This window comes from Apus apus, chromosome 7 (assembly GCF_020740795.1).
Source record: "Apus apus isolate bApuApu2 chromosome 7, bApuApu2.pri.cur, whole genome shotgun sequence".
Lineage (NCBI taxonomy): Eukaryota > Metazoa > Chordata > Aves > Apodiformes > Apodidae > Apus > Apus apus.
Genome location: NC_067288.1, coordinates 14,039,841 through 14,064,054, shown reverse-complemented (window position 1 = coordinate 14,064,054; position 24,214 = coordinate 14,039,841). Strand labels below are relative to the sequence as shown.

Here is a 24,214-nt window from a genome sequence, read left to right as displayed (position 1 = left end):
AGATTTTAAGGTGTGCTTTTTTCCACATTTCTCTCCACTCCCATGGTTACTGATGCTTTTAAACTACTATGAAGTGAAACATGAGATTCTCACAAAACTGTTATTGTATAACCCAGGCTGTGACACCACAGAGCAGCTCTTGAGCCCTGCCCGCTCCGGCCCCAGCTCGCGCTCCCGAGCCCGCCAGGGTGACCTGGTGCCCCAGGGCCCCGCGCTCCCTCCCACAGCCCGCAGGGGCGGCTGCCGGAGAGCAGGGCCAAGGGGCCACCACAGCAACAGAGACATGGGCTTCGCCTGGGCTCAGAATACAGTTTTGAGGAGGGTTAAAGAACAAATAACCTCATACTCTCTTCTTTTGGAGTTTCTTGTATGCCTACTCTTGATTTTAAAAAATAACTCAAATACTTGTTTCAGACTATAATTACAGCTTTTAAGGGAAAATCTTGTTTTACTGAATCCTCTGAGGGTTTTACTGTTATTTTAGAACAGAAGTAGTTCAGACATTGCTTCCTTTAATGGATTTAGTAATAGGCATTCACAGTACTTGGAACAATGATCAAAGTATACTGTAATGTTTTCACCCAAATTGAAAATATTGTCACATAATATAATCTTATTTACCTTAAAACATTTTTTTTTCTTTCCATTTACAAGGGTTTTTTTAAGCTCTCCAGAATACTCTCAGTCACTAATTTTCAGGTGTGATTCCCACAACCTATTTCTCTGTCAACTCACAAAAAGTTTCTGCAGTGTCTAGCAGAGGTTGCATGGATGTGATTTTACTTGTCACCTTTGTCTTGTGTTTCAGATTCTCACACAGTATTTTTTTGTCTCATGTGACACTGGAAAGCCAGCAAAATGCTGCAGTGCATGGGATGCCTAATAAACACAACCATAACATTTCTAGATTCTTTGAATTTGGATATTATTGGTTAAAAACAAACAAACAAACAAACAAAAAACCACAAAAAACCCCCCACACTAAAATCCCATGTTTAGACTGTCTCTAAGATCCTACAATGCTGGAAATCACCAATGTTAAAATAACTTGGCTCTAAGCTGACCCAGTGTAGTTTCCATATTCTTGATGCTATGACTGAGAGTTTTGGGTTTGTTTTTTTTTGTCTGAAATGCCCACGTTTACTCCAGAAGTGAAATGCTGTTAAAAGCACATTATAAATAGTTGCAATATAGGAAATGTTCGTATTTGTTAATGCAAAATAATTTGCTCTAATTAGCCAATGTATCACATGGATCTGTGTAAAAAGACCCAATCCTATAATGACTTCCTCATACAAATTTATGGAGGAACAGTTCCCCACCCCAATATAAGGCACCTGTGAAATGCCGTTACATTCCCCCAAACATCTCGATTACCGATTAACTCGGGGCAGCCTCTCAAGCCGGCAGGCAGCGCTATGGCGAGCGGCTGCCCCGGGCCGCAGGCGGGGCGCGGCCGCCCCCGCCCGGCCGCACAGCGCTCTGCAGGGCGGCGCCCGCTCGTGCCGCGGGACACGGAGAGCGGCCCCTCCCCCCGCCCTTTGCGGCCGCCCCGCCGGGCCCGCGAGGCGCCGCCCGAGGAGGCTCGCGCGCAGGCTCTCTGGGCGGCGTGCAAAGGCTCCAACAGGTGGCTCCGTGGCGCAATGGATAGCGCATTGGACTTCTAGAGGGTTTGAAGGGATTCAAAGGTTCCGGGTTCGAGTCCCGGCGGAGTCGCGTATTGCCTTTTCCTTCTCACCCCCCTTCCTCCAATCCCCTTCTGGCCGAAATCTTTTTTTGCCCCGCTCTCCCGTCCCTTACTTCACCGCCGGAGCAATCGCGTCCACGCACCTCGCGCTTCCCGGCAGCCGCTCCCGTCCGCCAGGCTCTCCAGGCCCGCCTCCCGCCGTGCCTGACGCAGCGGGGAAGGCCGGGAGCGGGCGGAGACAACGGCACCAACCTCCAGCCAGCGCGGCCGTGCCAGGGACAGCCCGCCTCCGCTCGAACCGCCGCTCAGCTCCACCGGCATTCAAACGCGTCCCCGCCGGCGCGGGGGCCGAGGCCGCTCCCTCCGCGGCAGCAGCAGGACCCTCCTGCTCTCCCCTCAGGCAACGGACGCCCTGGGCGCGCGGCGGGGGCGCGCGGAGCCGCGGGGCAGGCGGGCGCGCGGGGGCAGCGGCTGATCCGGCGGCAGCGGCTGAGCAGCCTGCTCGGGCTCCGGAGCCGCCTGCTCGGGCTCCGGAGCCGCCTGCTCGGGCTCCGGAGCCGCCTGCTCGGGCTCCGGAGCCGCCTGCTCGGGCTCCGGAGCAGCTTCCGGAAAGGAAGGCTAGTGGAAAAGCAGCCTGACTCCCTCCTGGACACTTGGGTGATGACCCACCATACAGCTCTGCACGTTTCTGCTTGAAGTTCTTCTCAAGCGACAAAACAAACCCACAAAACACAGCAGGCAAAACCAAAACATTTAACACTTGAATTAATACCGTATTTTCTTCCCAACTCACACATAACTACAGATAGAAGATGAAGAGCCATTCGAGTATCAGCAATCATAAAAAAACGTGGGTGATAAAATACAAAACAGTAGCAGCACTAAACAAGCCTCCTTGATTCTGGTCAAGACAATAAATTATAAATTCACAAGATTAATTATTTTACTTAATTTGTAGGTTTGATTAATTATTTTCAGTCCTGCACGTGTGACTACAGGCTCTCTTTCAAACTAGTAATATTTACTTAAAAGCACTAAAGGCAAAATCCACATAATTGAAATACACCATCAGGAACATCCACTGTCCCTGTTCTGCAGCACAGTAACTCTAGCTACAATATATATATATAGCCCTTTACAGAAACATCAGACTTTCTCAGAATTTGCAGATAAATAGCAAAACCAAAACCTCTCCACATTAACCCCATAAAAAGCAACGAAACCAAGTAAGACAAAATGTCCCCCTCACTCAGTCACTGCCAGCAATCCATTTCAAGCCAAATACTGTTTCTACTTCCTGTATTTATTAAGGAGAACTTCAGAAAATGTGCTTAGTTCCAAGTAAAAAAACATTGGAAGGCAGAGGCTTTTACATATACATGTTTGCACACTGCAAGCAGTGTTTACATAATTAATACTTTAAACATGCAGAAGTGATTAAGGGCTGCAGTCCAAAAGAAAGAGAAAATTGTTTTCAAGGAGCAAGGTGCTTCCTAGAGGTGAGCACTCAGCTCTCCTGGGATACTGGCTGTGCAATAAATGAACCTTATGTCAATTTAAATCAAATTTAGAGTCCAAAATACCACCTACCTGTGCTTTTATGCAAATTAGTGGTTAAGAAAAGGTGCGCTAACCGGTGCCTTAACTAAAGGAGGCACAAGCTGGTGAACACAATCTACATGTTCCACCCTGCAGCACAGTGAACACAGGCCAGTGCATCTCATCACTTGCTCACACAGAACATGGGCACCTGCCACACACACAAACCCTCACAAGTTATGGATCTCACAAAGCGGAACCGAACTGATGCCACCTCTGGTTCTAAAATGGTGGCAGAGGCCTTCCAGACTCTATGTTATTCACCTGAAGAACTACTGCAATCAGCTACCAAACCACCATCTGCACACTACTAGATAATGGACCCCACTGTCAAGTTACTTTTAAAAAGATCACAGAACAATTATTAAATTGTAAAAATTCATAAAAGCAGCATGTGACTGTTGAAATTTTATGAAAAAGTAATATATGTAAATTATTTTATTAAACAATATGTAATTTGTATCTTCTTTATTATAGGTTTATATTTTTATAAATTATATTTATGCTATAAATATAGATATACGTATGTATGTATATTTTGAATTCCAGGGCATTATCAACCCTATTATGATTAGCGTTGAAATAAACCCTTCACAACCAAATTATTTCTCAATACCTTCTGTCATGGAATTGGCCAGCAACACCTCTGACCAGCCATGGAAAAATCTGTTCTGGCCTATAATGGCTGCCAAGGTGAATTACATGCGTAACTTTAAACTGAATTTACTAATTTGTTGATGTAAAGAAGGAAGCCTGAAAAGACTCCAGTCCATGAAGCTGTAATTTGCACTTAGATTTAAAATATTTTAATATCATTCTTTAAACATTTTAAAAAATATTTTCATTTTAAAATCTAAATTATTTTAAATTTAGATACCCGATAATTTGATAAAGCTCCCTACCAAATTCCCTGCACAACGTGCAAATCTTCAAAAAGAAAAAAACACCACAACCAAAGCATTCTGTAAAAAGTTTTATAACAAGTAAGTTGTTCCAGCTTGTTATTTTTCTTCAAGTCTTAATTCTGAAATTTCCTCTTCTTCCGATTCCTCTTCCCTGCTGCAAAAGCTGCTTTTTCACTCATGATCTCCTGATACTTCTTTTTATTATATCTGAACAAAATAGATAATTCACTTTTAAGCATGGTAAACGAAAGTTCAGGAAAAAATAACATGGAAAGTACTCTACATATATAATTAGCCAAACTGAATTATCTTGTATTTTCCCAGTCAGATTTCTTTAATTTTGTACACTTATGCATAGATAAAGGGAAATCAACACTCACATTGATGATAAATGTAGGTAAATTTGTTTTGGAAATAAATTTAATTGAAGGAACATTAATTCTGGCATAACCAGTGTGCTCTTTATTGCCTACATAATCACACTTTGGACAGTCTGCTAAAACCCTGCTACTGCTCATAGTGGGAAAACTCCTCAACACCACTTTATACAAAATATACCCATTTTTATACTGTCTTTTCAGGAAACTCAAGATAATCAACCTTACCTACTCAAGACTGAAAACTGAGATGAGATTTAACACTGAACAATGAACAGCATACACTTAATGAAAATGAGTTGCTAGCTCCTCTACTACTGATACGTGCCTATACCAATTACCACAGTGGATCACTGCACACTGAGCCATCATGAGGTTTTTAATTGCAAGACTGACACCTGATAAGTATCTCCACAAATGCTGAAGTATCTGGTCGAAGCCCCATATTACCCACAACATAAATTAACTGGTCAAATTTTAAAGACATTGTTAAAAATGGCTTCTAACAATTACCTTATAAATCAGGTCAAGCCAGCAAATTAGTTACGAAATAGCTATACTAACTTGCCTTCCCAACATTAATACCAATTTACAAGCCTGACATTAACCTTATAATCCCAAATCATGTACTTCTTCCAAGAAAACATCATTATGCAACAAAAGAAGCACAGATTAACATAATGTGATAGCCAATATCAAAATGGATCAACTAAGGCATCTGATCCAGAAATTGTAGGTTAGCAAACATTAATTAATCCAGTCATATACTTCAAATAAGACTTCTTGAGCAATTCTGGTTACTATGACAGATGACAGACTGATACGTTTACGAAATGAAATCACATCAGCTTTCATGGAATTACAGTCAGCACTTTTAAATCAATTATGCCAAGAAAAAATAATCAGTCTGTAAACAACAACAACAAAAATACACATAAATCGCTCACTCAAAGCCCTTGTTTCTGGTACAAGCCTGTGCAGATACTTTAGAAGTGAACCAGAATACGGCTGATTGTTACACTGACAGTATTTTAAATGTGACTACCAAACTGAGTTGGATAAAACCCTTTTGTGAAGCTAAAAGATATGCTGTCTAATTATCCCCTGTTCATTACATCTCAATGACAGTGCTGCCGAAGTGCTAGAACAGACTAACAGACAAAAAAATTTTCTCTGAAGTGTAAAAAAAACCCACATAAGCTGAATTAAAAAAAACAAAAAAGTTACATAGTTAAAATACTCCTCTCTTACATAGATTAGAATTAGAAAACCACTTGTAAATACCTTCTAAACTCAGAATCTGCAAGCAGCTCTTCAATAATTGTTCTCTTCCTTTGTTTCTTAGGGATTCGACTATGGTAAAAGTCTATGGGAGAATCAACCACAGTTCCAACCTAGAAAACAGAAATTAAAATGTTCTCATTGTTGATTATTTTGCCTTTTTTTTCCATCTTCAGCGACAAGTGTAAAAACACCCACAGAGAAGGTCAGAATAGTATCTTAAGTGCAAAATATCAAAAGAATTAAGCAATGTTTCATACGCAGAGGCACTTCTGGTCTCGTTGCTTAGTGCACAGGTGAGGTCCTGAGCTTTAAGACTGTACAGTTTTCAAGACTGGACTGCTGCCTCAACACTTGTATTTATAAAAGAAATCAAGTTCTTAACTTTCATATATTTTCCCCAAGAAGGGAAAGGAAACCTTTATGACCGTTGTGGGGGTTTTGCTAGATGGCTACACTGCAGTTAATCCAGCTCTAATAAAAGAGCTTCATCATGGAACACAGCACATTTTTTCCAACCAGCATGTTAGCCAGTTCTGATGATTGAGGTTAGTAGTGGAAATACACGGAGTGTTTCATGTAGTGACAAGAGTCATGTGCAGATTTCATTATGCATATTTCTAGGAACCTCCTAGACTGAATGGCTGGCTGTGTGGGCCTTTCAGCAAATATCTGGGTAGTTAAAATCCCCCATGAGAACTAAGGCCTGTAGTTGCGAGGCTGCTTTCAGCGGCCTGTAGAAATCCTCATCAACTCCGTCGTCCTATCAGGAGGTCTGTAATAGACCCCCACAACTGTATTTCCCATGCCAGCCTGCCCCTCAATTTGTACCCACAGACTTTCCACTTGCTCCTCCCCTGCCCCTAGACAGAACTTAATACATTCTAGTTGCTCTCTCACATAAAGAGCAACTCCACCAACTCGATTTGCTGACCTGTCTTTCCTAAAAAGGACGTAATCATCCATGACCACATTCCAGTCATGAGAGCTGTCCCACCATGTCTCTATAATTGCCACCAGATCACAACCCTTAAGACTGCACACAGACTTCTAACTCCTCCTGTTTATTCCCCAAATAAGCTAGTATAAGCTATTAAGAAAATAAATGTTAATTATTTTCTACACACTTGTTAAAAAAAGGCTAATACTTTAAAAAAAGCAGTGAAAACCTAGTCCATTGAGAGTTCAGAAAAAGGATCAAGTCAAATGTCTGTTCAATACTGTAAGATCAACTGCAATTTAAAAAAAACAACCAGGATATACACATATGTAACAGAGAGTTAACCAGTTGTAAACTGCAGCCAAGTGACCAATATACTTTACTAATTAAGCTATCGAATTAGATCAAGATAGAGGCTACCTACACAATAGCAGGGAATAAGAATAACTCAAAATTACAGCACTACCATGCCACTTTCTGTTGCTTCCTTACCTGGAAGTACTTGGGTAGACCATCTCTGTCATTCTTCTTATAAAAATGCTTGGGATCCAATGCAGCTCTCATCTTCAAAACTTTAAGGTCATTTTTCAGTTCACTAGTGATTTCTGGGGCTTTCATACCAAACCAACCATCACCTGTTGTTTTTTCTCGCTCTGCCTAGGATGCAATACCAAGAATAATAAATTAGCATTCAACAACAAGGACAGGGTAGAGCAGGGAACCCTCCTCCCAAAAAAAAAGACAGATAAAGCATTTAGAACATAATTCTGTACCTTCAAAAAGTTTATAACTTTTATAATAAGGTCATCAGCATTGTATTTAATAGCAGATTTGTAGGATCTGCACACATCCTTCACTTCACTGTCCTGGTGACTAAAAGACTGTAATTATGGCTTTTCACAGGATGGCTCAAGGAAGACACTAAATTGCAGTTCATCACTCCACTTCCAGTGAGGCCTACGTATGCACGGCCCTAGCACGGGGCTTTCTACCCAAGCTGGTTTTGTCATTCAATGCATTATCTGCTCATCACTTACCCTGCGCTGTTTCTTTAGCTGGTGAAGTGATTCTCTGAAGGGTGGGACACATTCCTTTTTTTCAAAATCTGGAGTTATTACACACTTCTGCAACAGCTGTAAATTTAATTTTTTTTATGTTAGACAGTCATCTCACTGATAAAAATTGCACTCCTTTACCATATTTACAGAACCTTCCAAAGGAATCATGCACAATCTAAGCAAGAATTATAATACAATTTTTGAGCTTCTCTGACCCACAATGAAGGTAGTAGGGACCTTCAAAACACAGCCCTGGTCAACAACAGAAATTAGCTGGATAGCTCAGGAAGAAGTGAGATAGCAAATGCTCCAGAATAGAGAGGGTCATCATGGATGAGCCTGAGACAGTCTCAGCAGAAATAACATTATTCCCTTTATCTCAAGGTATGCTTTTGAAATAAAACTGCTAATTTCATATTAGGGATAGTACAGACCTGTATTTACTGAATTTTAATCTTGCTATGGACTGAATAACTTGTTAGCAGACCTTCAGCTCATGTTACATTAGGCAAAACTACAAGCATAATCAACTTCATTTTACTTTACAGGATAATGCTGGAATCTGCACTGCTTTTCAGTTTCAGAAGCATCACATATATTTAAATTCTTGCCATTAAAACCAAATGTAAATACACTTTGGCCAAAAATACTTAGGCGAAAAAGAATGGAGGTTCTCAGCAAACCAAAGAACAGAGTACTTATTTAAAAAAAAAGTAACCCAACCTTATTAAACTGACATCTTTGTATTACTGTAGTCACAGGTAACTGTATAATTGTAAACACACTACCTGGTCCTCCTTCTTCTCCTTCACTTGCTTCATTATGCTCGATCTAGGCTTTTGCTTTTTTGCATCAAAACTAATATATAAACCTCCAAGCTTCTTGATATTCAAACCAGGGTCTATGCTGCTGGAAAGATGTAAACTAAAAGGGAAATAGTTAATGATTAGAATATTGTAACAAGTATGCAGCTAAATCTTGTACTGTCCTCTGAGAAAGATAAACAGAAAATATATTTTCCTTAGTCTTCCCACTTAGGTTCAGATCTGCAATGATTTTAAGCCTCACAATCTAGAGAAAATACATAATTTAGAGGTGACAGAAGATGATGGGAAAAAAATTAATGCTAGAATTAATCCTAGAATTAAGTCCTGTATAATAGTACTAGAAACAATGCTATTAAACATTTTTAAACTAGTACATTTCACGTCTTCTTCATTACTTCATTCAAACAACCAAACGAATGTATCTACAAACAACATATAATGGCTGACTCAAAAAGGAGGTTTTTCATTACAAGAATGTTTAACAGCCATAAGGTATTATGGAGAAATACAGTAATATCTAAAGAGGTACAACAGGTATTTATTATACTTTTTATGCTAATTAATACAAGACATTTACAAATTTCTATTAAAGTGTGACTCATCTATAATGCCTTTACAATGAATTCTTGTCTACATTTTCTTAAGACTTCTGGTCTACCTGAAGGTTTTTAGAAAATTAAGATTTAGTTATTCAACCTTAATGGAGTATTATGATTCAAACATATAAAGTGTATAAATGGATTTTAATAGGAGTCGGAGGGCAAAAGCTCAAGAGGTCCCATCCAACCTATTCGATGATGGACTGATTTCACTTGAAGTATCACCCTCCCACAGCACAGTAAGAACTGAAAACACAGAAAGTATGTGTCTGTTTAGGACTGAAAAGGCATGATTTCATTAAGCACTAGGTAAGGAATTAACTGGACGTTTACTTGGGACCTTATATGTTCAAACTAAAAGGATCACCAATTAAGAAAACTGTGACCTGAATAAGCAACTAAGTCAGCCTAAGACCACTTTAACCCAGCTTCACATTTTGTTTTTTAAGCTGAACACACACAAAGCCTCCAGATGCCTAAATATTTCAGAGTTCTGTTCTGCTATATAAAAAGCAACAACAAAAAAACCCCAACAAATCCAAACCCATAACTTACGGACTGTAATTACTTTTCATAATTTGTGCAACCCCACTTTCCACATCAGAGACATGTGACAAGACTATTTCCTCAGTTATTCCACATAATTTAGCAGTTAATGTACACATCCTATGCATTTGCTTGAAAGAAATGCAGATTCTTTAACTATTCCCAGAAAGATACTTACATGTCATTCTTATTTTTCAACAAATCATCATCTTCATCTTTCTCATCTTCATCTATCATTTCCTCTTCAGCCTCTTCCAGATCTGAGGATTCTTCAACTTTTTCACTTCCTTCATGCTCACTTTCAGCATCACTACCTTGGTCCACCTCATCTAGGTAATACTTTTGGCTGGATCTCATGCCAGGCTCAGTATCAATTACAAAAAGTCCTTCAGCATGCAGTGAACTGCTTTTTAAAGATCTGTTGCAGGAAGGAGTCCTCTTATCTGCCTCTTTGTAGCACAGGTTATCTTCAACTGTATCTATGTCTGCCACATCACTATTTTCAGATTCATCACTTTCATCTTTGCTCAGAAAGAATGCAAGAGAATTGCTTCCAGTGCTTGATCGTTCACTGCTGCAGGATACAGATGGAGCATATTCTCCTGTTTGGTCTTCACCACTGCCTACAGCGATTTCCAGCATCCTGCATCTACCAGTGCTACCAGTTCCTTGTGCAACAGCTGTGTCCTTTTGTGGGCTGCTCACTGCACTGGATTGCTCATCCTTTCTTAATTTATCAGCCTGGGTAAAAGACTGCTGTGCAGCTCCTGTTTTGCATTCTGTTTTTTCTGTTCTTTCGTTTGGTGTTATTTGCCCTTTGGATTCTAAAAGCTGTTTGGGAGTCATGCAATCAGTCAAAGAAAGAACCATAAGCTCTGATTTCCCCTCCTTCACAAGTATTTTCCTGTGTTGTTCTTGTATTTGTCTACATGCTTCCTCAGAATCATCTACCCCAACTGTCTGTGGTTTTTTTACTACTTTTTTCCCAGGTGATTCAGTGTCACTTCCTTTCATTTTTCTAAGACTACTGGGTGTCATATCATTCAAAAGGTCTTCTTTCACATCTCCACTCTGGGTTATGCTGCCAGATTTGGAAGAACATTTGCTTTTAGGTAAATTGGATTCTTTATTATCTTCAGTGACAGAAGAAGTATCTTCTGCATCACAGACAGGTTCTGCAGCAGGTCTAGAATCAGAAATTATTACTGGCTCAGGTTTAACAGTATCCTCAATTAAATTACAATTTTCTGAAACAATTATGTTTCTTTTCTCATTCTGCTTGGTGTTTTCTGCTTGTGATTTCAATTGCATGCTCCTTGTAATTCGCTTCAGAGTGGGGGATGGTTCCATATAAGAACTCAAACAGCATGACTCTGCATCAGAAATATCTTCCCTCTCAGTTTCATCAGCTGTATCTGTTTGCAATTTCTTTTTGCTTCGCATGCTTCTTGTGGTTCTGGTAGGTATCTGGACACCAGAAACTGCAGAGGAACAAGACTCGGCTTCAGAGACATCATCGTCATCCAGAATCTTTGTTGACTTATTTAGAAAAGCTGTCTTGTCATATTTTTTTTTGTCAGGAGAATCTGGTTGATAAGGAACTACGATTTGTCGTCTTCTTGTTACTCGTACAAACAAAGGTGTCTGAAGACCAGACACAGAAGAGCAGTTAGATTCTGTTTCTGACACATCCCCATCAGCTTGTGCTGAATGAACAGCTGTTTTCTCATTTCTAGTAATTTGCAACTCTAAGCTATCACTGACATCTGACTTTGTTTCTGAATGTTCCAGTTCTTCAAACTGAGACTCCTGAATTACCTCTGGCTTATGAACGGATTTAGTTCTTCTTCTAGTCATCCTCATAGACACAGGAGTACTAATTTCAGCAGATGCAATCTACAAAAAGAGTAAAAAACCAAGTGTGCTATTGACAGATAAAAATAACCCCACAAAAAGGATGTTACACAAATCACCATCTTTTTTAAATAAATCTAGTCAAGCTGGCAAAGCATTACATGTCTCTGAATAGCCCCGTCTATGTGGAAGAAGAGTTAATAAACCACCCCTTGCTTATCTGTTTGCCTGACTTCCAGTTAAGGCAGAAGAAACACATCCATCAAAAAACATAAACAAATACTTTATGTCTAAATGCTACTAAGTTCTGACAAGCTGTCATAAGAGCCAAATCAGTAAGTGATGCTCAGAAACACTGAGAGATTTGCTCAACTATACAGCACTGAAGCTTAGCAACCGGCAGAATGTGCCCCAAAATGATTTACTTAACAAATTTCGGCAGTTTTAGGTGCAGACTGGCTTTACGGCAACCACAACACTAGATATAACCCACTTCTTTAACAACATGTTAAGTTACCTGCAAGATAACCCAAAATTTTGGAAAGAATAACGCTCTGCAACAAGATCTTCCCAAAACACAGAACCACGCTGGATCAACACCAACCACGCAACCGAAACTATCAGTATTCACTCCCTACTGTTCTCCTGTCAAGTGGAAAAGCCACAGAGAAATGCGAAAGGCACTGCAGTGCAAGCGACAATCACACCAGCCCACACCCAGACCTGTACCTCGCAACGTTCTGGGGCCTATCGCCCTGCGGCGAGTGCGAGCCCGGCACGGGAGAGCGGCGGCAGGGCCGGCTGCGGCAGGTCGGCAGCGCTGCGGCACGGGCGGGGCGACGGGCGGGCCCGGCGCTGCCCCCGCACAGGCTGCGCAGCCGCCACCCGCGACTCCCACGGACCGGCGGACACCGGGGCCCCGTGGCGAGGCCGCGTGCGTGTCGGAAGATGGCGGCCGTCCCGCACAGCGGGGACCCCCCGGCTGCCCGCACCCCTCGCTCCCCTCACCTCTGCCGCGTCGGCAGCCCCGGGGCCGGAGGGGCCGTCGCCACCTCCCCCTGCCCGGGTCTCTGCCCCGTCCTCCCGGCGCCGCGCCGCAGCCCGCCTGGTGGCCACCATCTTGTCAGGGCGCCGGGCCCGCCTCTTCCGCCCGCCCTTCCGGGGTCTGCGCGGGGCGGGGCGGGGCTGCGCGGGGCGGGGCGGGGCTGCGCGGGGAGGGGCGGGGCGGGGCGGGGAGGGGCGGGGCGGGGCGGGGCCGCTACAGGCACGCAACGTTCCAACTTTGTTCCGGGAGCGGGAGTTCCCCCTCCGGGGAGAGGGAGATACCAGCTATTAGAGGAGGAAAGCCCAGAGCGTGGGCTTCATGACGAAGTGTAAAATACTATTTATGACAGCGTAAAAAATTGTTATTGAGATGAGAATTCATACCAAGCACAGATTAAAAGCCTACAAGTGTTGCAAATTTTAATTCAAACGTTCAAGTTTCTCATGGGAGGAAATCCCACCTCTCCCACTATAACACAGAACAAATTAATGTGAGAACTTGATAAAATGTTACCGGTTTACTCTAGAAAAATAAGATTATCATGTCTTAAAAATTATGTTTTAAAGGGAACTTTTCTACAGCAAACAGTTACCAATTCACAGAAAAGAAACAATTGTCCCATTAGAGCAGCCTATACATTAGTTCAGTACAATTCTTGTTGTGTAGCACTTCAATTTAAAAAACTGAGCACACATGCAAGTCTAAAACAACACAGTGTCAACAGCCACACACAGAATTTGCAGACAGTGGTTAATCATCAGCAGCACATAACTCAAACCTGGTAGGGAAGTTTACAATGAAAGTCATGAAAATTTTAAACACTAATACAAACTGACCCAACATAAAGAAAAAGAAGACTACATTTTGATTAGGAGAAAAAATTCCAAAGTTTTATTCATGTGTTACTAGTTCCAGTTTCCCCTCTCTCATTTATCAAAAGAACTGACAAAGTCCAGGCGAATTCCCCAAAATTTGCCAAATTTGAGGCCTCAAAAGGTATCTAAAAAAAATAGTCATGTTTTATCTTAGTGGAATGGAATATGGGAAGCTCACTCTAGATGCTCTCTAGAAGCATTCAAAGTCCACTAGCTGCCTACATGACAGAATTTGGAAGATGTTGGTGAAAATGAATTCCCTTACAGTTTAAATCTCAAAATATGTACAGCTAAATTAATTAGTCCTGCTCCTGCCTGAAATCAAAAAGGAAAAGTGTTTTAGACCCAGTATCAAGCTCCTGTTGAACTACAAATTGAGCTTTTCCTAGCTATTCTGATTTAAAGGCCAAGAAAATGAAAAATACTTTCAGTAGAAAGACTACATTAAACCAGAAGCCTTGCCTTAGCTGCAATAATCTCTCCAGGATAAAAAAGCCAGAGCACCCAGCTACTGCCAGAGAAATACACCTAACTTCAAGCTAACCCTTGCTTGCATAATTTCTGAATGGCACTCAAGCAACAAAGTTTTCTAGACAACCTCAAGAGAAGTAATCCATGTTACACAATATTGTAGGGAACAGCTTCAGCATTTACTCTCTGTTCTGACTTTGCTATTCTGATTGTGTAGTTCACAAGTATGAAAAAAAACAAGCCACAGTTGAAAAGACAGGCACAATTTGATTTTTGCTTAACAGATTTTTCATCACTTGATTTCAATTTCTTACTTTAAACATTCACACAATAATACATTTTCTATTTCAAACAGTAAAGATGCCATCAAACTTGTACAAACATCAAGCAATGCATAGTGAGGCACAGAGAAGCCAGAAGGAATTCAAGTAACAGAAAGTAATTTGGAAGATGCATTTTTTTCTAAATCATAGAGGTCTTTTACACTATATTAAGCAGATTTTCCCATCCACACAAATTAAACAGCTGACTTGCCTATATATACATATCAAGTAACGAGATACCAGTTTAAATTTTTGGGGTAATTTTTCATAAAAGATGACAATTTTCTACAAAAACTAGTCCTTGAATGCTTGAAAGCTATGTACCTATGAGATAAGTAATTATGAATGTGAAATTCATTTTTTAAAAAATAAAAATATAGACATTTCTTTATACTACCTAATGGCAGCTGAAACATAACGATAATTTTACAGTGAACTGGTCATACATGGAAGGATATTTTAAACTGTTTCTCTATAGATAATCTCAATTAAAAACAACAAACTCAAAATATTTAATATTTTAAATGAACTGGTCATTAGGTTAAGAAAGAAACAGAACATTGCAGACACTCCTGCTGACACCACGTAGGATAGTTACAACTTTTGGTCTTCGTTACAAATGCTGTAAAAGTGCTTTTAATGAAAAAAAGCCACGTTCCCCCCCATACCCAAGAAATTAAAACAGCAAGCCATTAAAAAAAATAAAGTGTTTCAAGAAGCATTTCTTTTAGCTTGCATGATATAGCCTTTAGACTTGATAATTCCTCTGCTTTTAACAATGACTGAATACCGGAGAAGCCATAAAGGAATCCACTCGTGTGCTTTTGTGCTCTGGATACTTTCCTGAAGAACTTCTTGGAAACTTGCTTCACAAAGTAATTCTGAAGTTAAAAAAGGATATTCGTGCTTTAAATAATGTCATGTAAAGAGCTGCAAAAAGCAACACTTAAGCCTTTTCCTATAGTAAAAAAATCTTAAGCAGTGCCAGATACTCCACAGATCTACTCTTCCAGAATGCACGTAGGATAAAAGCAACTGAACATTACAGAAGACTTCAGTACACCTTTTTTTGCAACTCTGAATACTTCTCACAAAAAGAATCAACTGAGATTTCTACAGTATCAAATGGGGTTCATCAGAATAGCCATTAGCAGGAAAAAAATAAAACTAAGGTCCAGAAGCTAGCTAGACAAACCACTAGTGAATAAAGCATACATCTGTAATCTGCAAAGTACTGAACTTTCTGTTAACCTCTGTAGTCCCAGGAAGCAAAACATTGAAGAGCATCTCCCATAACTAAGCTCACAGTAACCACAAGCCTAGAGAGCTTGGGGCTTAACAAGCCTAGAAAGCTTAAAATGGGCTCAAACACCACAAAGCAAGTACAAATCCTCCTAGTTTCCTCTGGAAAGCCACTCAAGGGAACACGCTCTTTGATGAGGAGGGTTCCCCAGAGGTAGTCTCAAAAGCTGACCATTACAGAAGTTAAGCTTAGCAAACAATGCATAAGGTAATCATGTCTTGTTTTCTATGCTCTTCTCAACTTTCAACAGAGAGTATTTATTGAACTACAGATTGTATCATGGACTTCATAGGACATGGAAGTTGTTTGGATTGAATGGCAATTCATTTTGTATGCTGCCAAAGCAGTGCTGATATACACCCAAGCCCTGATGAAATTCATTAATTGTAACAGTGGTACTACAGAACATTTACTTATTACTTTTTTTCTTTAGGGGAGGAATGGGAAGAGAAGGAATAAAAAGTATGATCATAATGAATACTTGGTCATAAGGAAGAACACAGGGAAGGAATGAACTAAATATTAAGACTTCTCACTTACAATGTCAGCAAGGTATTTAAGGCATTATCACAGTGGAGATTAGATTATGTTTGAGAGAAACTAATATAATATCCCACAATATTCTAGGGAGCTGGTAATTCAGTTTGAGAGTCCAAAGGAAATCCTCCAAGTCCTTCAATCATTTAATAAACAAATGTCTGAACAAAACAACTGATGCCAACTCTTCCTTGTCATGTCATTTAAGAAGTCACTCATTTGAAAAAATCCTGTTTAAAGTGTAATTACTTTATATATTTAACATTAAGAAACCACAAAAACATCAACTGACCTTTAACATTTGTCATTTACTGACCTACAGCAACACAAATGTCATTCTATGTTTTGTGGGAAAAAGCTAATATTTAATATATGTAGTGCAAATTCCACAGTAGTTTGTTATTCTATTTACTTTCTTTTCACTGATTAAAACAATTCCAAGAAACCACCCATAGCTGGAAGATTGCCTTTTTCCTCTTTCTTGAAGAAAAAGCAAGAAATTAATAAAAATATTTTAGAGGTGAAAGTTTTAGAATCCTTTGTTCAAGATGAAAATGTAACAAAGTTTGAAGTTCAGAGAAAGATTATCCCTGATTTTGCACTAAATAAATGCATTTAGAAGTCTTCTGTTAACTTATCTCGCAAAGCCTTACCTTTAGGGTCGTTGTGAGTTAACAGCTGTATGTCAAACTGCTTTGCAAACGCTGTGAGATCAGGTGGCATCACACAGCAGGAGGCTAGGTTCACCTGATTACTACTTGGTTTCACCTGAAATTAGCAAAATACTTTTATAAGAAAAAATGTTAATGTACTTTAGCTGTTTCCCTCAAACACTCTATTATAACAGAAATTGTGCTTTGAACAATTTGCCTCTGGTCATTGTTTTGAGGTCTAAACAAGGCCAATTAATTCTACATGATGCTCAACTGGCAAATCCTGTATCTCCAGTTTCCTGCAGCACAGAGGCCAAAACAAGAATAGGATCTAACTTCAGGTGCTGCCACAGCAGGATGTTCATTAACCCATCCTGGCTTCCAGTCTGTTGTGCTCCCTAAACAGCAGCAGGTCATAGTGAAAAAATCACAGGAATGTTTGCTTGAAAAATACTAAAAAAAAAATTTCCACAAATAATTTTTGTTAAGAATATATAATTTGCACTCTTTCATACTTTCCAGCGAGTGCCTGGATCAGAATAAGTTAAAAGGGACTCTCTTCCACTGACTGCTTATCACAAGCTGCATCCATGGTCACCAGGCAGGTGATCATTAATCCCCTCAATTATCCTTCTTTTAGTATACACAGAACAGCAAAAACCACAGATCAGAACTCTAAGCAGAACCTCTTACCCAGATACAGCATGTTCGTATACCACAAAAGAAATGTCATGAGTATTCAAAGGACTAATAAAGAAACAGTATATCCACAAGCTTACATGAGCATGGGCATATACTAGTACAGACCTGCATCACTTCAATGTTGCAAGAGGATAACAAAACTACTATGCCACCTCATTCACAGCCTGTCCTCCTCTTTACATTTAAGCTTAGCACTCATAGCATTTTCCAAAGGGGAAAACCCTTCCTTCGTAACACAGCTTAAAGTGGTAACACCTATGTTCTCAGTCACTGGAATAAATCTGAAGGTTTAGCACTACTATTTACACTCTTTTCTAAATAAGAGATAACTCAAAACTTTAACCTTAACTACTTCAAATAATCTGCTCCTGAACAGACACATACATGGTTTACAGCCTTTGTTTGCCTTGTCACACCATAACAAGTGACAATCACACTTTTTCCCCCCACCTTGAACAACATTGTGACCATCCATAAAATGCTGACAGTAATAGAACTAATTAACATTTTGTGCATAAACCCATTTATAACAGAGTTCATAGCAGTGTGGAAGCCAACAAAACTCTGTCCTAGAAATGCTACGAGTAGAAAGTTTGCTCTTACCTGTGCCCACAGATACAGCTGCTCTAAAAGTGTTTTATCTAGGTCAGAGGTGCCTATGGCAACAATCTTTTTGTTTTGAACTAGATTTTCAAGTTCTTTCCAATAAGGTTGCAAATACTCCAAGGAGAGGCTAGTTCCATCTTCAACAGGAGGTGGGGCAATAATGACTGAGTCTAACTGAGCAACTCCGAGGGCAGAGCACGCTGAGGGAAAAAGAACAGAGACACTGCAAAATCTTTTGTGAGATATGAACATAAGCAGTATGACTTGTCAAATTCAGCAAAAAAACACCCCTCCTGCTTCCCTGTGCTAGCTTCCCATTCACCATGTTTTTAAGCAAAGAAACAAACATACAGCTGAAGGTCAAGCTTCAATTGTAGGTCTTGGGGGGAAAAAAAAACAAACAACAACAATAAAAACTCACTACTGCACAAAATGTAAAGCCTTTTTTCCTTTTTAATGTTAAAACTGTATTCTTCCCTGAAGACAGCAATTGTAACCTACAATTCTTGATTCCACTTCTTCAAAAATTTCTAACTTTCACCTAGAACTATAACTGAAATGGGGTTAGAAAAGAATGGCATCTGATTCTTTGGTCTTTGGTAGCAACCAACAACTGTTAAGACCTTTTCTACCAGTTACTAAAACATCACATGCTAATTCCTGTTTAACAAGTTTTGTGTGAAAGAATAAAAACTTGCTTCTGCTTGGAGAAAGGAACCAGATTTAAGTTTGTGGACCCAAGGTTACAGCAATCTCCATTTAAATAAGTTTAGTGACTGAGCTAACATGTAAATAGTCTTGGTTACCTAAGTACCTCCTCAGAGAAAAACAGGATATACTTGTGATAGTCACTAAACACACCTCTTGGATGGAAAAGTTTCTAAATTTATTTCCGAATAGTAAAGTGAAAAATAAACACTACCAGAAGTTTGAGTTTCACACTTACCCATGTCAACTGCATCTCTGATTGATGAAGAGTTTGATCCGACGATGAAAAGTTTTGCTGTATTCAAAGAAACTGGAATCAATAACTAAACAAGCCAGCTATTATTAAATATATAGCTATTTACTTTTGCTACATACACTACTTAGGAGCTCTTGGGTAAAGGGTTCTTAAAATATACACCAGCTGCTTCAGAAATTTGAAAAATCCCCACCTTCTGAAAGGTGACTGCCCAATAAAGACACTTGTTTTTTTAAATTTCAAAGTTGTTTGTGCTGTCTCAGAGCAAGAAATCATCCGGTTAGATGATCTAATAAGCTGTAAAGTTGGCTTTAAACACCAAGACACTAAGCAATAGTCTTAATAAGCTGTACAAAACCCCCAAACATAATAGCACGAACAGACCACAAGTTACTGAGACTCAAAATGTACTAGTGTTAGTTTGGACTGCCTCCTTCAAGTTAATCATATTCAACCTGGAAAAATTATTTAAATAAACGTGCTTCCAATGCCATTTCTTAATTGTAGTATTATCTGTAATATTTTGCTCACAAAATACATTTAAAACATTTTCAGGGGGCATAAGTTAAAGCAGAAAAATGCCGAGCTGCTTTAAAACCTGAAATACGAATCAAAGTCTTTCTCACCCATCTTCTAGGTTACTCAAAGTACAACAGTCTGCACTGATGTAATTTGACTTTGAAATTACAAGACATGGTGGAAAAAACAAACACATACAAACATCCCATTAATAACCGCATAAAAAACCTTTTTAGGCCACCAGATTTTTTACTATGTTCTCACCTGAGACTTTCAACTCATCCCTTTCTTCAGGAATTATTTTTTCTATAGCTTGAGCTACTGTACATTCCAGATCCTCCAGTATTTCCTGTAGTAAGTACATGAGACTTAAGAACAACTCATAAAGAGACAGCAAGTTCTGAAGAATGTTCTTAGTTAAAAAAATCCCCAAACCAAAAAGCCTTGCAACGGTCAGAAACAAAAATAGAATAAAAATGCAATGACAGAAAGAAACCAAATGTTACTTGATCTGAGGGGATGACAGGAAAATGAAGCTATATGAAAGGTCCTATATGCCTAATATTAAAAAAAAACCCAAAAACTGGTAAGAATTATTGGAATAAGATTTACTAGTGTTCTGATTTCCTGATGGGAACAGATCACTGTGCAAATTCAAACTACCTTGCTTTAAAAAAACCCAACAAACCAACACACCCCTCATGAGCAGGTGGAAAAAACCCCATTATCAGAATTAGGGGAGCATCCTTGCATGAAAGCATTTTGTAATTTCAGTAAAGTCTAACACAGAAATACTGGAAAATTTAGATTTAAAACTAATTTTGAAAGTGAAAATTAGGAAAGTTTCAGAGATTTCATCCTCTGTCCTCATTTAAGAATAGGCTAACATCTTACGTCAGCTGGTACAAGATTATTTATTTAAGGATTTACCTACATGAGATTTTGCATTATATACACACATGCATATATAGCACCCCGCCCCCAACAAAGAACATTGTTTATTTTTGCTGCCCTACCAAAAAAAACTACAGGTGAGTCCTTTATCAATTCTGCATCTTCAAAAATATTTTTGAGACAACCAAGGCTATGCTTCATAGTTCCCCATCAAACAGGATGATCTTGAGCTATCTAGTTTATAATCTCCACAGTTGAGATAGTTCTCCATTGAGTTTTTAGAAGAATGCTAGCAGATTTCTAAGGTACACAGATTTTTTAAATTTATTTTTTTTTATGATTGTCCCAACAATTAACATAAAATCTTACAGAACAAGACTTTTATTTTGCTAAGAATTGCCTTATTTACCATCAACAGGATTCTTTACCCTGGTGTTTCTTCACCTCTCTAAATTTGCTAAATATAAAAAAATAAATAGAGGTGAAGAAATACCTTTCAAGATATTTGGAGCTGCAGATACTTTTACAGAAATTTAATCCATTAATTTGTATTTTAAAAGGTGCAACCAACTACGTATTTCTCTGTTTTCATGTGCAACAAGGATAACATGAGTAACACCTCTCATACCTGATTTAGATCTTGTCCAATCTTTGAGCTCCATTCAGTCAGTGTTTTCTGAATGCAGTCCCGCACCTACAAGATATTTTTCCACACTGGAGGTATCTTATATTTACACAGAAATACAATGACTCATGGGCATATAGGACAGAGAGCAGGAGAAAAATGACACCATTCCCCCAACCACAGCCTCTATCTGAAACTTGTTCAAACTAGTTTACTTGCATATTTTCCTCTCCTCTTTCACAAATAATTTTACCAGTAACACAAATACTGTACTTGTTGCTTCTCAGACCAATGCCATCTTGAATGGCGAGAACAACGCTAAGAAAGCAAGAACTAGAGTGTGGGGTGTTATTTGGTTTTGGTGTGGGTTCTTTTTTTTTGCATAGTTACAGTGTAGTCAGATAACAGCATAACTACCATCACCTTGTTAGAAATGAGACTTTACAATCGACCGCTAAATACTCATTATATACATATACTCTTTCCAAGATGCATCTGACCCTTTTCATTTACTGCTTACTTATTCCACTCTGCCAAACCACTAATGCTTTTAAGTCCTTCATAACTGAAAGGGGAACACTCAGATCCTACACCACACTTGCATTTTTCCTGCATCCACAAATGCAAAATAAACTTGACAAGGATTCTGATAATGGATTTCTGTGAACATAGTACGGCATAACTGTTAAGTCTAAATCAGCTAATTAACTGCATATTGTGCAGCTGTACCATTGTTCTAGCTTCCCTCATACATTCGGGAGTTGTTACCCTGTAGGGTAAGTAAATGCATTTTCAAGACTGGTGACTGGTGAAATAAAAAAAAAACTAAAAGACCACTTATTTTTGATAACTAATGCAAATTATTTGCTTTTGGAATTCCAACAAATCCAGAAAGCAGGCAGCCTCACATTTGAATGCAGATTTCACAAAATCACACAACTCAGAGTTGGAAGGGACCTCTAGAGATCATCTAGTCCAACTGCCCTGCTAAAGCAGGATCCCCTAGAGCGCATTACCCAGGACTGCATCCAGGCAGATTTTTAATATCTCCAGAGGAGTCTCCACAACCTCCCTGGGCAGCCTGTTCCAGTGCTCTGTCACCCTTACTGTAAAGAAGTGTTTCCTCATATCTAAATGGAACTTCTTATGTTCCAGCTTGTGCCCATTGCCCCTTGTCCTGTCACTGGGAACTACTGAAAAGAGTCTGGCTCCGTCCTCCTTGCACCCACCCTCTAGATACTTACAGGCATGTAAGTCTCTCTTGAATCGGAAAGCCCAGAACTGGACACAATATTCCAGATGTGGCCTCACCAGAGCAGAGTCGAGGGAGAGAACTACCTCTCTTGACCTACTGGCCACACTCTTCCTTATACACCCCAGGATTCCCCTGGCCTTCTTGACAACAAGTGCACACTGCTGGCTCATGGATAATTTACTATCTACCCTCGATCCTTCTCCTCAGAACTGCTTTCCAGCAGGTCCACCAGTAACCTATACTGGTGCATAGGGTTCTTCCTCCCCAGGTGCAGGACCCTGCACTTGCCCTTGTTAAACCTCATGAGGTTCTTCTCTGCCCAACTCTCCAGCCTGCCCAGGTCATGCTGGATGGCAGTGCAGCCCTCTGGAGTGTCGACCACCCCTCCGAGTTTGGTATCACTGGCAAACTTGCTGAGGATACACTCTGTCTCCTCACCCAGGTCACTGATGAGTATGTTGGATAAGACTAGCTCAAGTAAACAAATTAACTACCTTAACTAATTAGTGATGCACTCTGGACACTTGTTATTTTACAGCCCTCCAGAAACTACTCACACAAGCGTGCCCATTATGATACAGCTATTTCTGATAGAGAATCAAGCCCTGTTTCACAGAATGTTACACTAAGCAACCAGGCCAAATAAAAAAGCTATTACCACATGCCAACCAAATAAAAGTATGATAAATTCTTCCTTCTTCTTACATCATCCTCCCAGTCACCTTCTGTACATTTTGTGTATGATCAACACGCAATTAGCCAACTTACAGAGTAACAACAGTTCCATCATACAGCCATAAACAGTCTTCTGGCCGAAAACTACAATTTTCAGATTACTTTCTTATGTCGAGACGGCAAACACAGTGATCTGAAGTTCACGGCCACAGGACCTGCCCTTTCATCAGCATTACTGTAAGCGTTGCCACATACAGCTGAAGGCAATAGTTTTCAAGTAATTAAAGCAGATAGCCCCGCGGTGGAGCGGGCAACCCTGCCGTGCCGCTCTGCGGGCTGGCCCGACCCGACCGAACCCAGGCCCGACAGACTTCCCGACGGCAGAGAACACGCAAGAGAGAAACCAAACAAACCAAAAGGCCTCCTTCGCGTTCCCCAGCGCTCGGGCGCGCACCCGCGCGGTGCCCCGGGGCCGCACCCAGAGGGCGGGCACCGCCGCGCTCGCTGCCTCCCGCAGGCACCGCTCAGGCGGCCGTTAAGGCGACCGAGCCCTTTTCCCCTCGGTGACAAACACCAGGCCACGCTGACCAGCGCCAGAAACACGAGCCCTACTCCGGATAACGCTCGGATGGCTCGAACGCCCCCGCACCGGCCGGCGGCGGGGAAAGGCACCGCGCGCTCCCTCAGCCGCCGCACGGCCCCCGCGGCCTGCCCCCCGCAGCCAGCCCCCCGCCTCGGGCGGAGCCTGCACCGCAGCCCCGCTCACCTCCTCGCTGGGGGTGGCCGGGCACTTCTTGCGCAGGCAGCCCCAGTTGAGGAGGTTGCCGGTCTGCAGGGTGAGGGTGCCCGCCCGCTCCAGCAGGGCGCGGGCGCCGTCCGTGCCCATGGGGAAGCCTGGCGCCGCCACGGCCGCCGGACCCGCCGCGACACCCGCGGCAGCGCGAGGCCGTGACTCAGCACGCTCCGGCGGCGGTGGGGGGGGGGGGGGGGCCCGCGCCGCAACCGCCCCCGGTCACATGGCACGAGCACAATGGGCGGCGGGGCGGGCCCCGCGCGGCACGAGCGCAGCAGCCGGGCAGCGCGCGCGCCGCCTC

At 40.9% G+C, this 24,214-nt stretch overlaps 2 protein-coding genes and 1 non-coding gene across 4 annotated transcripts; 1 reads left to right on the top strand and 2 right to left on the bottom strand.

Moving 5' to 3' along the window:
• The first annotated feature begins 1,629 nt into the window (after positions 1-1,629).
• TRNAR-UCU (transfer RNA arginine (anticodon UCU)) lies at positions 1,630-1,716 on the top strand. Its single transcript is given in 2 exon segments — positions 1,630-1,666; positions 1,681-1,716. It is a non-coding gene; the product is annotated as a tRNA-Arg (tRNA).
• A 2,353-nt stretch (positions 1,717-4,069) lies between these two features.
• Positions 4,070-12,824, bottom strand: DNTTIP2 (deoxynucleotidyltransferase terminal interacting protein 2). 2 transcript variants are annotated; one of them, XM_051625251.1, is made up of 7 exons: positions 12,682-12,824; positions 9,998-11,715; positions 8,636-8,771; positions 7,827-7,922; positions 7,282-7,446; positions 5,853-5,962; positions 4,070-4,398 (listed from the first exon to the last, which is right to left on the bottom strand). In XM_051625251.1, the coding sequence occupies exons 1-7, from the start codon at positions 12,790-12,792 to the stop codon at positions 4,305-4,307; spliced, it is 2,430 nt and encodes an 809-aa protein (XP_051481211.1). In that variant the 5' UTR covers positions 12,793-12,824; the 3' UTR covers positions 4,070-4,304. The 2 variants fall into 2 exon arrangements, with proteins under 2 accessions (XP_051481211.1, XP_051481212.1); XM_051625252.1 differs by lacking the exon at positions 12,682-12,824 and adding an exon at positions 12,403-12,628.
• Positions 12,825-13,111: 287 nt separating this feature from the next.
• Positions 13,112-24,099, bottom strand: GCLM (glutamate-cysteine ligase modifier subunit). Its single transcript, XM_051624322.1, has 7 exons — positions 23,887-24,099; positions 21,194-21,259; positions 19,936-20,020; positions 19,135-19,191; positions 18,186-18,388; positions 16,881-16,995; positions 13,112-15,268 (listed from the first exon to the last, which is right to left on the bottom strand). The coding sequence occupies exons 1-7, from the start codon at positions 24,004-24,006 to the stop codon at positions 15,099-15,101; spliced, it is 816 nt and encodes a 271-aa protein (XP_051480282.1). The 5' UTR covers positions 24,007-24,099; the 3' UTR covers positions 13,112-15,098.
• Between the last annotated feature and the right edge of the window lie 115 nt (positions 24,100-24,214).